Source organism: Schistocerca cancellata, chromosome 2 (genome assembly GCF_023864275.1).
Source record: "Schistocerca cancellata isolate TAMUIC-IGC-003103 chromosome 2, iqSchCanc2.1, whole genome shotgun sequence".
Classification (NCBI taxonomy): Eukaryota; Metazoa; Arthropoda; class Insecta; order Orthoptera; family Acrididae; genus Schistocerca; species Schistocerca cancellata.
The window spans coordinates 401,109,066-401,122,197 of record NC_064627.1 but is presented as its reverse complement, the minus strand read 5'-3'; the positions used below and the strand labels follow the sequence as shown (position 1 = coordinate 401,122,197).

At 42.3% G+C, this 13,132-nt stretch overlaps 1 protein-coding gene across 1 annotated transcript in view; it reads right to left on the bottom strand.

Moving 5' to 3' along the window:
• Positions 1-12,918, bottom strand: part of LOC126161837 (protein takeout) — a 69,869-nt gene extending 56,951 nt beyond the window's left edge. Inside the window, exon 1 of the mRNA XM_049917942.1 lies at positions 12,800-12,918. Coding sequence (XP_049773899.1) covers positions 12,800-12,893 — 94 coding nt within the window. The 5' untranslated portion in view covers positions 12,894-12,918. The remainder of the gene's footprint in view (positions 1-12,799) is intronic.
• Positions 12,919-13,132: the final 214 nt, after the last annotated feature.

Sequence of the window (13,132 nt, the reverse complement as noted above, 5' to 3'; positions counted from 1 at the left end):
AAGCACCTACGAGTTCCTGCAATGCTCTCGTTTTCAGCGCAAAGAAACCTAGTTACAGCTCTCTCCTTGGCACACTCTTCCGTTGCGAATGCCGATTTGAAGGCTGCATATAGCGTCGCCACCAATTGGAACTTCATGAAACTATAGGGGCTGAAGCAGGAATATTCCTCGATGTCCCACAACGAATCCCGTATTTTGAACCGAAATTGTCAGAGTAAAAATTTGTTGCATTGGTTACTGAACGCTCCTCGTATTGGAAGTTATGTGTAGCATATAAAGGGACTTCATTCATTAAAATTATACTGAAATCCAGTTTGACATCAGAATTGTTCTACTGATTTCGTTGGAAGTTGTAACTGGAGATATTGTGTTTTGTGAAATTCTAACTATAAAATAGGAAGAAGGTTTTATGCTGCTAAGAGATACTCCATTAAAAATAAGTTGTGGTTATTTCAGTTTAACACATTTTTATTTTCGTTCAGCTAAAATATCTCGCTTCTGTTACTCATTTTTAAATTAGATTTTCTGATCATATATGATAAATTCCTAGGTCATTGTAGTTACTGTGGCTAGTTTTAGTTAAGACATATTGAAGGAGAGGAAGACCACAAATCGAACGATGCTTGCAACAAAAGGTGCGCGATTTCATCACGAGAGTTAGTGGATAAGCCAACACGGTTTAACACGTTACGTTGAGTATTTGAGATTGAGGATACTACTAATGGACTCCTGCAAGTTCTAGCCAGAAACATCCTGTTGGCGCCCTTAATATGAGGGCGCAGATCACTTGCAGCGGCCGAGCGGAGTTGTTTTGACGCGGAGTTTTCCTCTGCCGTGACAAACAGGTGCCGTGGCGCTCCAATGCCAACGACGAGGGTGAAGAAACACGCACACACATTACGCCTGGCTGCCGCCGATCTGACCCTCCGGCGTCGCTTGCGAAATTAACGGAACGGAAAACTCATATCTTTCCCTTGCGAGTGGAAAATGAAACAGACAGAGGGGATAGGAAGAAAGCAAAAATGCGAAATAGCAGATGAGAATATCCGTAACTCCACAAACATTGAGTAAAAGACCGTACTGTACACTTTTTTCAGCATAGGAAAGCCTCAATCTACAAGGCTATGATATATTTATGTGAAAACTCTTGAACCTCTTCGTAAATAAAACAAACTAACACTCTACATACTTATTCTTGGACTTCATATATTTATTTCTAAACATAATTACCCTGGTGACGATCACATTTTTCCCAACGAGAGACCAGTTTGTCGATATCCTCACTGTAGAATGTTTGATGCACCGCTTCATCACTATCAAACTGATGTCCTCGAAAGTGTTCTATCAGACGAGGTGAAGTCGGGACTGTATGAAGGTTGACTGATGACAGTGAATGGTTCAAATAGCTCTGAGCACTATGGGACTTAACTGCTGCGGTCATCAGTCCCCTAGAACTTAGAACTACTTAAACCTAACTAGCCTAAGGACATCACACACATCCATGCCCGAGGCAGAATTCGAACCTGCGATCGTAGCGGTCGCGCGGTTCCAGACTGTAGTGCCTAGAACCGCTCGGCCACACACCGGTCGGCGAACCTAAGGCGTCGGGTTGCTGCGGAGGTCACAGTGCTCGTGTATGGTCCGCCATTTTGCTGAAAGAGAGGGTGATCTATGTGTGGGCGAATTCTTCGATTTGGTGCTTTCAGTTTTATAAGGGGTTACAGAACACTGTTTCTCACGCACCGACATTTTTATGTTACCCACCGCCTTGTTACATGTTACAATTTGGAGCACTCTAGCGGCAGATGGTTGCAATTTGTGTCAGCGAAGTGGGAAAAGTGGACCGATAAATATGCGAGACAGGTAGTACCTCAAGCGAACTCGAGAACAGAATGAAAAATTCGGAGGGATTACTTTTCAGCATGCCTTCTTACATTTAGAGGGTGCTTAAGGCAGGAATTCAAGACTCCGTTTAGACATCTTTTTCCACGGTTCTTAACATTCATTTAACGATTAGACGTCTGGTTATTGTCACCTTTACAATCGATCTAGTGTCTCCATTGCATTGTCGTCATTTCGCACACGACATCTACGTGGCTAAACATTGAACCATTCAAGCAATGCTCTTGGTTTTAAGAACGGCATCTGTTGTTTTCAACATGTACGCAATAACAACTTTCTAACAACAACAGCATCATTCGTGAACTATGCTAGTCTACAGCAGCAGTGAACGTAATCTGTAATGCAATGCATCTTTACGGCATGCGTGAAATTGTTACCCATCCCATGAGCTCAGTGATGTACAAAATGAGCCAAACGGGCATTACAAAAGAACTTACTAATTACATTCAGCAGGCCTACATTAAGAGAGGTGCATTTTAAAGTACGCGCCGTGTTCATGGAGGCCGACATTGGGAACCCCAACAGAATAAGCTGTCGTGACGCTATACTTCCTATGTCTGTGTATCTTTTCTTCCAGACGCTCTCTTCTTCTGCTTCAGCCGCTCTCTCTGGTGTATCGTAGTAAGTTCCGTCGGTATTTATTGGCTTTAAAACATTATAACAACCACAAACTGTACGTCACCGCAACTTTCTCGTTAAATTATTGTTCACGTACGACCTCCTTTCCTACTCTTCGTTGACTGCCGGGTTTTACGCCTGTAGTTTTGCAGTTGTGTGTGTGTGTGTGTGTGTGTGTGTGTGTGTGTGTGTGTGTGTTTCTGTGTGTATGTGTATTTGTGTGGATGGGTGCCTGTACGAGTGCGTGTCTGTGGACAGAGAGAGATGTGTGTATATATACGCAGAGAGAGAGAGAGAGAGAGAGAGAGAGAGAGAGAGAGAGAGACACGGATAGACAGAGAGAACGTTCGTGCACAGAGAATGACATCCAGAGTATGTCTCGGACATCTAGAGCTATGCTCCGCAATGACCCTTGTCCTTACAGGTACTGTTTGCTTAGAAAAACAAGTAGAATTTGTTTTAGTACTATACAGATTTCTTCTTACATGTGGTATCCTAAAGCGAGTTGAGCGACTATCACAATGGAGATTTTGAAAACGATACAATTGTTTGCAATCGCTATCTTTGTTCTATTCGAACCTGTGCTCCGTCTCTGACGGCCTAGTCTACATAGAATATTAAACCTTAAGCTTCCTAGATTCTTCTTATGTCAGCTGCTTTATTTTTAACTATAGCCGACTGATTTTATTTTTATATTGGAGGAATCTTCCTTCCAAATGTTCCGCTACTGTACTCTTCTGTGTGACTTTATCACACTTTCCACCATCTCTTGCATATGTTTTAGTGCTGTATTTGTTACCTTGAAATTGTAGTTGTCGTAGAACTCTCGTTTGGAAAGAAATGAATTTATAATAGTAATGGATAACTGAAGGTCTGTCTTTTCTCTGGTTTATTTTGATACTAACAATTTTGTCGTTTGAAATATATACGAAACTTCAAAGTCGATGGAAGACAAAGGGCACTTCCGCGGAATTTGTTGTAGAAGGATCATAATCATCGCACAAGCAATCTGTTAGATATACGAAGACGTAGATAGGGTTTAGAAGTTTGGTACAATTGTAAACGGACGGATTGCAACAGTGTCGATTTTAAATGTTATAAATTACTTATCCTCATCTTTTTATCAGTATTGAATCATGAATAAAGAATGTTAGCCACTTTAGCATTGTGCTAACTAGTGGAAAACTAGGAAGTAAACTGAAGACACTTAAGCGCGCGAATGAGACTTTTCAGTTAAGTAATGCTGATCTAGTTATTGTGCTCTCCTCGACTTCTATTCTGACGTGAATTGGTAGTCTCAGAGTTGTTGTGAAAGTGTAAATTAAGGACACCAAAGAAGTTACCACTGCAAATAATGGTAGTGCTTAAACGAGGCATTTGAGGACACTTGCGAATGCATACCTTAGAGTGACAGGCATTAAATGGGGATAAAGAAAGTTTCCATGTGAAAGAAATGCCTGTTTATTCAGAAAGCTACATAACACAATTAATTAAAATCGGAAAAACGGCAATAGTCTTCAATTTCTCAAATTGCTCAAAATATGATATTCTGATGGATACAAAATAGTGGAAAATCAATGAAATTTTCGAGGGACAAGCAACCTGATTTATGAGGAAGAAAGCTGAGAACAAATTTCAGTAGAAGGAGAAATGAAAAAGAAGGAGCAAAAAGAAAAAAAGATAGAAGAGGAGGAGGAGGATGAAGGTATTTCTCACAATTTTATTAGATTCGTAGTACAAGAGTCATTTCGCGAAACGAAATACTTATAATTACATGTTTGCATTCTCTGTGGTGTAGCAAATGTGTAGGCAGTAACTATTCCTTCCCGGAAGGTGCTGAGAAACAAACCGGTTTAAAGACTCGTAGCAATGAGAAGTATTTCTCTGGAAGGAGTGACGTCTTTAATATGGACATGCTCAGAAACTTGGTTCAACGATATAGTAAATACTTGGAGAGAAATCAGAGTTGCGTCACTTATCGCTTTGCGAAAAATGCTCGCACCCGTCAGCGTGCAACTTCAAATAAATGCTGTTGACAGTTTACGGAGGCGGTCTTCGTGATATTGAAACAGGTTGCTGACACAATTGCCAAGAGGGGTATGCTATGAGGCGACGGCCGCAGTAGAGATGGCAGAAATATGCTGCTCCACTCGGCAGCAAGTAAAGTGAACTCAGGAACATGTTACTCATTATGCTCACGTTCATTCATAAGTTATCTTGCAATTTTGACTTCTGTTCTTTGTTGCGGAGCGAGGTACACTGACATTTGACTTCTTGTTTTTAGTCTATATCGTGCTTCTTATCAAAACGCTTTACCAACATATAATTTGTCGTAACCCACGATTTGTAAACGATGCTTCTTCCTTAAACAAAATTTTGCTCAGATGCGCTGCATCACATAGTCCTTTTCGTAGATAACGTTTGGAGAAATGTAACCAATTTTAGAAGTCACTTCTATGAAGCTGTAGATACAGCGAAATGTGAGGGGGATGAAATGCGATGGGATGTAGTGTTCGGAGAACGCGGCTGTCATACCAATTGCTCAAAATTTTGATCTCCAGCATTCCTACTTGCTATGAAGTTATACTGTAGAAACAATGCTACACGTTGGTTGATCCTTCTCATACTTCCTAGATGCCTGTTAGTGATATTTGCATTGTGTGTTACTGCTCCTATAATGTAAGTTTCATTTCATGCATCATTTGCTCTTGTTTTCTCTTGGAGTTTTTTATTCTCTACATTTTCAGTTCCTATAACTTTTTTTCTTTTTTTACAATTGCAAGGACGGATCGGGAGTGGTCGGCACAGTCGACACTCCTCAGCATACAACCGCACCCCTGCTCTAATAATTTGCCAACATTCGCCGTGAACGATGTTCACTTTTTCGACTGTCGCATATGTTTTGAGTTTCTCAACAGCTTTACGAGCAAGTTATCTGATTTCTGCAGAACACAGACTGGTGGTCTACATGCGCACGGGTCAACACAAGAATAGCACCTGAGGTACGCGTTTGCTTGTACTTGGTATAAGACATCAGACGTTTGTGGAATCTGTTCTCCTGACGGTGGGACAATGTTTGCGGTGCTGTTATCTCGATACTGTTTGATCAAGTCCCATGCATGTTGTGTCGTTGAAATTCTCTAGAAGTTTATTTCAAACGTCTAAGAAAAAATTATGTGGTTCCATTTTGAAACGTCCCCTTTGAACATTTATACACGACTGTGCTTAACCTGACACACAATATTATTTAGCGCAACGCAATCTGACTATGAAAGATCCCTGCAAAAGAATGGCCCTGAGTAACATTAGACTATACCTTTCAGAAATCACTTACCTAACAAAAATCTTCATTACTCGAACTACTGCGATACAGCGAGCGCCACTACTGCCAGCTAAATAAAAGATTCAAACTACTGAAGGCACTAACTACTGATAGGGATAGTTAGCAAATGAAAGATATTAATAGAGAACAAACAATGTATTTACCTTAATAGTCATAATATATATAGCAGTTCATGACAAATTACAAAACTCCGCCATCTCTCTCCCCACATCCACCACTGCTGGCGGCTCACCTCCAACTGTGCAACGCTACGCGCTGTTCACATCCAGCTGCCGCTGCCTAACACTACAATGGCAGACAACAATGCAAACTAGCCACAGGCTTCACACAGCACAGCCAGAGCGCTGCGTGGCATTACCAATATAAAAATCTAAACAGCCTACTTATAATTTGAAAAAAAGTCGGTGTCGTAATTCGACGACTATGAACTATAAAACATTGTCTGCGATAACTCGGTGAAAACAGCACCTCGATCTATTTAGTCATGCTACGTATATCTCATATGTACTGTTTTAGCTGCCTCGCCCTGTATTTCAGTGACACCACTGCAGCTGTATGTCCATGAAGAGGAGCATTTCGTTTGATTACGTGTATTATGTTATAATTCACCGAAGCGCCAAAAAACTGGTATAGGGTTCAAATGGCTATAAGCACTATGGGACTTAACATCTGAGGTGATCAGTCCCCTAGAACTACTTAGACCTAACTAACCTAAGGACATCGCACACATCCATGCCCGAGGCAGGATTCGAACCTGCGACCGTAGCAGCAGCGCGGTTCCGGACTAAAGCGCCTGATACGGGGATGCATATTCAAATACGGAGATATTTAAAGAGGCAAAATACGGCGCTGAGGTCGGTAACGACTGTATATATAAGACAACAAGTGTCCGGCACAGTTGTTAGATAGGTTACTGCTGCTACAATGACATTATAGTTGGCGCACGAGCGATGGAACACAGAATATCCGAGGTAGCGATGAAGCGGGGGTTTTCCCGAATGACCATTTCACGAGTTCAGCGTGAATATAAGGAATGTGGTAAAACATCAAGTCTCCCACATCGCTGCGGCCGGAATAAGATGCTGCAAGAAGGAGAACAACGACGACTGAAGATAATCGTTCAACGTGACGGAAGTGCAGCCCTTCCGCAAATTTCTGCAGATTTCAATGTTGGGCCATCAACAAGTGTCAGCGTGCGAACCATTCAACGAAATATCATCGATATCGGCTTTCGGAGTCGAAGGCCCACTCGTATACCCTTGATGACTGCACGACACAAAGCTTTACGCCTCGCCTGGGCCCGTCAAGACCGACATAAGATGACTGGAAACGTGTAGCCTGGTCGGACGAGTCGCGTTTCAGATTGTATCAAGTGGATGCACGTCTAGGGGTACGGAGACAACCTCATGAATCCGTCGACCCTGCATGTCAGCAGGGGACTGTTCAAGCTAGTGAAGGCTCTGTAATGGTGTGGGACGTGATATGCGACCCCTGATACGTCTAGATACTACTCTGACAGGTGGCACGTACGTAAGAATCCTGTATGATGATGTCCATTGTGCATTCCGATGGGCAGTTAGCAGGACAATGCGATATGCGATACGCAACGCGTCCAGAATTGCTACAGAGTGGTTCCAGGAACACTCTTCTGAGTTTCGAAGACCTCAAGCTAGCTGCACGTCCATCAGAATATTCCACTACTGCTAACCCCTTTGGTACACGACAGACACCAAGAGAAGACAATACGTCTGGGAACACGGCTCGTTGACTGAACAGCTTGTCTCATTTCGATGCTCCACCTTTATTTTTAAACCACTCGGTAAATACTCAACAAGGAATTGTACAGCGCATAGGTGATAACAATTAAAAATTACGCTTCTCTTCATCTCCATTCGCGATTGGATGGAGGGTAAGTTCATATTACCCCAAACGCATCCTAATATATTTCGTCTTCTCGTTGTGTTCAATGTAAGTACTACGCTAGTGTTCATCACGTATTCGGTAACTTTTACCGTGAGAAACATAGTCGTACCGTCTTTTTGCCCTTTCCGTTAGTAAGTTTCCCGTATGTCGCCGTATGCCAAAGAACTGAATGGTTGTAACGTAGTCACATCTATAGCAGCAAAACTCTGCACTCCTTCTACATCTTCCCAAAACCCCACAAGGTGATGATCATAGACACCAGGCCAGCTTAAAAAATAAACAATACATGCAGTCTCCTTTGCAGAAGTCGTACACTTTCGCAGTGACATCGCAGCGATTCATAATCTACCATTCACCCTCGTCAAAAGAGATGTTATATGTCCATATTACTTTTTTTGCTTCGTTAATATTACATCCGGATACTCAAGCAACGTGACTTCGCCACTCAAATCTACTACATATATAGTGTGTCCCATGAGGAATGGTCATTATATAGGGATACCACAGGAACCATCACTCAGAGGAAAGTAGTATACATGGGCTCTGAAACGCTTACGTTCAATGAGCACCTCTTTATCTTCGATACTGTGAAACACGTCTCTTCTACTGCGAACTCTTGGGTTTCCCTATTTTGTGAGGAGGTAACATGGACCAAAACCAGGAAAAGTTATCGAGTAAACATTGACTCTGAAATGCATAACCTTAAGAACTGTGAGCACTTGTTCATTAGTACAGATATGTTTCACAGTAGGGAAGATTAGTAAGTGTTCATGGCTCTTAAGGTATGCACTTTAGAGTCCATGTTTACTGGACTTTTTTGGCTTGTTTTCGTTCATACTACAACGTCTCAAAAGATGGGAAGCAAAGGGCTCTCAATAGAAAATATTTGTTTCACATTATCGAACAAAGAGAAGAAGAAGTGTTAATAGCTCTTGACGTATGCATTTTACAGTCCTTGTTTACTGAACTTATTTTGCATTGAATGATCGTTCCTATCGGATCCTCGAATACTGATTATTCCTTCTTGGACAGTCTGCATCGTACTGTTCGTGATTACGTCTTTTAGGTTTCCACATTTATGGTAAACCATCATTCAGAAGGTGAAGTAGATATTCTGTGTAATTCTATATGGAATTGCCTGCTACAACTCAAAGATGTTACTATTCTGCAGAGAACAGCGTAGTCATCAAGCAGTCTGACGCAGATCCTTACCGTCAGCATAAACAAATGTAACATATTGCCTATAAATATGAAGAAAGTATCGTTATTGTTTGATTACACACACTACTAACAATCGTGTTCTCTAATTATTTGGAAGTATGTGTAGATAGCTAATTAAAATGGAACGACCACATAAAATTAATCGTCGAAAAAATTAGATACCAAACTGAGATTCATAGAAAGAAATACCAAACACATCGTCATCACTGAAAGGCAACCCAGAAAGAGTAGAGCAACCACGAAGAAGGAATCCAACAAAAACATTCGTTCGACGGATACTTACTGATCCTTATCCTTAGTCTGGGACCCATACCGGATGAAACTGATAGAGGAAATGGAGAAGTACCAAAGAAGGACTCTGCGCTTTGTCACGGGTTTGTCTAATAAGCGCGAAATTTCTGAAATTGAGTGAGAGGCGTTACAAGACAGGAACTGCGCATAACGATGTGATTTCCTGTTAAAAAATCTGAAAGTGTACTTTCCTTGAAGATTCAACTTAAATGTCACTTTCTCCCATATACATCTCGCAAAAACAATAGGAAGCGAAAAATCGAGATTCGAGCTTATACTGAGATTTGTCAACAGTCTGCTCCACACCATTCGCTACTGCAACAGAAAGTAGGAAGTGGCGCGGGCACAGAAAGAAGCCTCCGTCAGGCACGTAAGTTGAGGAGAGTAGAGGATGGTCAGAAACAATGTGAAATGCTTGTAAGAATGTTGCAAGGTGGATGTGCTGTTTTAATTGTTAAGAAACAAATTCGATACGTTGCGGCGTTTTCGTGTTAATTAACATTGAAGTTAACCAATCAGGTGACACAGAAATTGGACATGGGGCGGCAGTAAGAATCGAACCTGAGCCAAAGTTTGAGAGGACTCGTTCTGTAGCGTCTACGTTAAGAGAACAACTGACACTAATTGTATTTGGCGGAGCGCTTCCGTTTGCTCGCGCAACGGCCTGATTAACTTACTTCAATGCTGATTGACTCGGAAGGTATCGAATTTTTTTTCTTAACAGTTCCCTCTCAGCACAATATACCCTGCAACACTCTTACAAGGGCCGGCCGCTGTGGCCGAGCGGTTCTAGGTGCTTCATCCGGTCATCCGGCACCGCGCTGCTGCTATGGTCGCAGGTTCGAATCCTGGCTCGGGCATGGGTGTGTGTGATGTCCTTAGGTCAGCTAGGTTTAGGTAGTTCTAAGTCTAGGGGAATGATGACCACAGATGTTAAGTCCCAAAATACTTAGAGCCATTTGAATCACTTGAACCCTTACAAGGTTTTCAGACTGTTTTCGAGCAGCCTGTAGATGTAGGAGCACACACTGTTTAATCGTTTATGTGTGGTTAGCACACTGGACTCGCATTCGGGAGGACGACGGTTCATCGTGATTTAGGTTTTCCGTGATTTCCCTAAATCGTTTGAGGCAAATGCCGGGATGGTTCCTTTGAAAGGGCACGGCCGATTTTCTTCCCCATCCTTCCCTAACCCGAGCTTGCGCTCCGTCTGTACTGACCTCGTTGTCGACGGGACGTTAAACAACACTAACCTAAAACCTAATCGTTTATGTAGAGTACATCGAGAAGATGAGTGCAGTTCTGACCTTCGTTTCTCATGCATTCATTTAAGTACTATGACGTATAAAAATACTTCAAAACACTCACGTATATGATTTTGAATTTCATACGGTCACGACGGTGAAGTGCGGTTCATAGTAAATGACGGTAACTCATCTAGTGAAACCGAAGTTATATCTGTGGTTCGCCAAATTACTTTATAGGCCCTTTGATATTCTTAATGTATATAAAAGATTTAGGAGACAGTCTTAGTAGATCTCTTATATTGTTTGCAGATGATAGTCTCGTTCATTGTCTAGTAAAATCATCAGATCAAAAGAACTAGAAAATTATTTGGACGAGATGTCTACGTGGTGCGAAAAGTGACATTTGGCAGTGAACGATAAAAGTGTGAGGTTCTCAACACGAGTACTAAAAATACGTTGTTAAATTTCGACTACATATATATATCATATATATTCAAAAAATTTTGGTGTAATTGGGGAACACAGCACTCCAAAGAAGCAAAAATCTACTGCTTCCAGTATGCTTGTCCGACCTCTTTTGGAATATTGCTCCACTGTATGAGACCCTTGTGAGATAGGTTTGACGCAAGACATCAAACAAATCCAAATAAGGGTAGCTCGTTTTGTAATATCACGAAATACAGGAGAGAATGCCGCGGCTATGGTAATGAGATGTTCTCATGAAATTTTCTCAAAAGAATGCCGGAATATTTTTTTGATTCTCACTTACAGTCTGTTAAATAATAGCGTGGTCGGCATTACACGCAGATGGTAAAACATGTCGCCTTAGTATCTTTACAGCCCAATAGAGGGAACCTTCGTCCTTGATGCAGTGTCTTTAAAGCATTTCTTGACTACGATGAACAAGGAGAGACATGCGAGCAGCTTACGCGTCGGCTTTTGAGGCTGTTTTTCTCCTTAGCCATTCCAAAGGTCCGAAAATGAGTCATACCTCGGCGTCTAAATATATGGGGAAATCAAAGCCATTGTACAAAAGCGCATAATACGTTATAAAATGGTTAAAAAGGAGGATGACATTGAAGAAAGTGGCTCAATCTGTAAAGTGACTTCAAAAGTGGAAAAAAAATATTATTAACCGTTTTTCAAGAAACCCATTTTTAACACTGCGTCAAGAGCAAGCAAAATTCGCAAATTAGACGCATTAGGTCATCTTCACGCGAATACCCGTAAAACTTCGATTCGAGTATGCTTCGGGGATGCCAAGTAATTATCGACGCTGCAAGTGACTGGGGGTATCATTAATTGCAAATGCATTTTTCTGCCGGCCGCGGTGGTCTAGCGGTTCTGGCGCTGCAGTCCGGAACCGCGGGACTGCTATGGTCGCAGGTTCGAATCCTGCCTCGGGCATGGGTGTGTGTGATGTCCTTAGGTTAGTTAGGTTTAAGTAGTTCTAAGTTCTAGGGGACTTATGACCTAAGATGTTGAGTCCCATAGTGCTCAGAGCCATTTGAACCATTTTTTTGCATTTTTCTTTTTTTCAGTTTGATTCATCTATAAGTTAAAATTAAAAGGAAAGTCAGCGTTGGCCGTAATATTGATGTTTTATTGATGGCAGAATCGATTTTCGATCATATAATGATCATCTTCAGTGCTGATATGTACAAATTAAACCCAGACACTGGTATCAAGTTATCAATAACCAAAACTGAGAAGCGATCGCTTCTCAGTTTTGATACCAGTGTCTGGGTTTAATTTGTACATATCAGCTCTGAAGATTATCACGATGTGATCGAAAATCGATTCTGCCATCAATAAAACATCAATATTACGGCCAACGCTGACTTTCCTTTTAATTGAACATATATGGTCGTTGTGCACACAGCACTCCATGGAGTCGCCAATCATCTATAAGTTCTTGCTTGTTGTGAAATACGTTATTCTACTGATTAATCTGAGCATGATCTTACTTAACAGACTGTACATAGGGAGAAATGACCACAGTGACGGAGGAAGAGCAATGAGATGTCACACGGAGAAGTTTAGGTGTTCATTTCCCCGTGTGCTGCTCGAGAACAGAACGGTAGAGAAATAATCTGAAAATGCTTCTGTTTGTACTCGAGAAACAAGTTGGTGTGTGTCGTAGAGTAATCGTGTAATCACTGAGACGTATACCTAAGGAACGTACACAATGCACAACACACCACAAACGGTAATGCCTGTGAGCCGGTGAGGCCGCAGAGGCTGGAGTACTCACGGAGGGGCTGCCTCTGCGCGCCGGCGAACGCGACGACTCCGAGCGCCACAGCGGCGGCCACAACGGCAGCGAACGCCGACCCACGACCCGCCATCTCCGCCACCTGCCAGCGACACGCGCGCCCGCCGCCCCACGCAGCCTCTAAACGCTGCCCGCGTGACGTCACCCAAGGCCGCTCCCCCTCCCTCGTCGCGGCTCCGGGGGAAGGAGAGGCGGCGCCGCTTCCTCCCTCGCACGTTCCTCCGTTGCTCCCCACGACTTAACATTTTGATACACGTCAGTGCTCCTCTTGCGTCAAACGGGATACAGCAGAGCCGTAATTTCCTTGTTCTG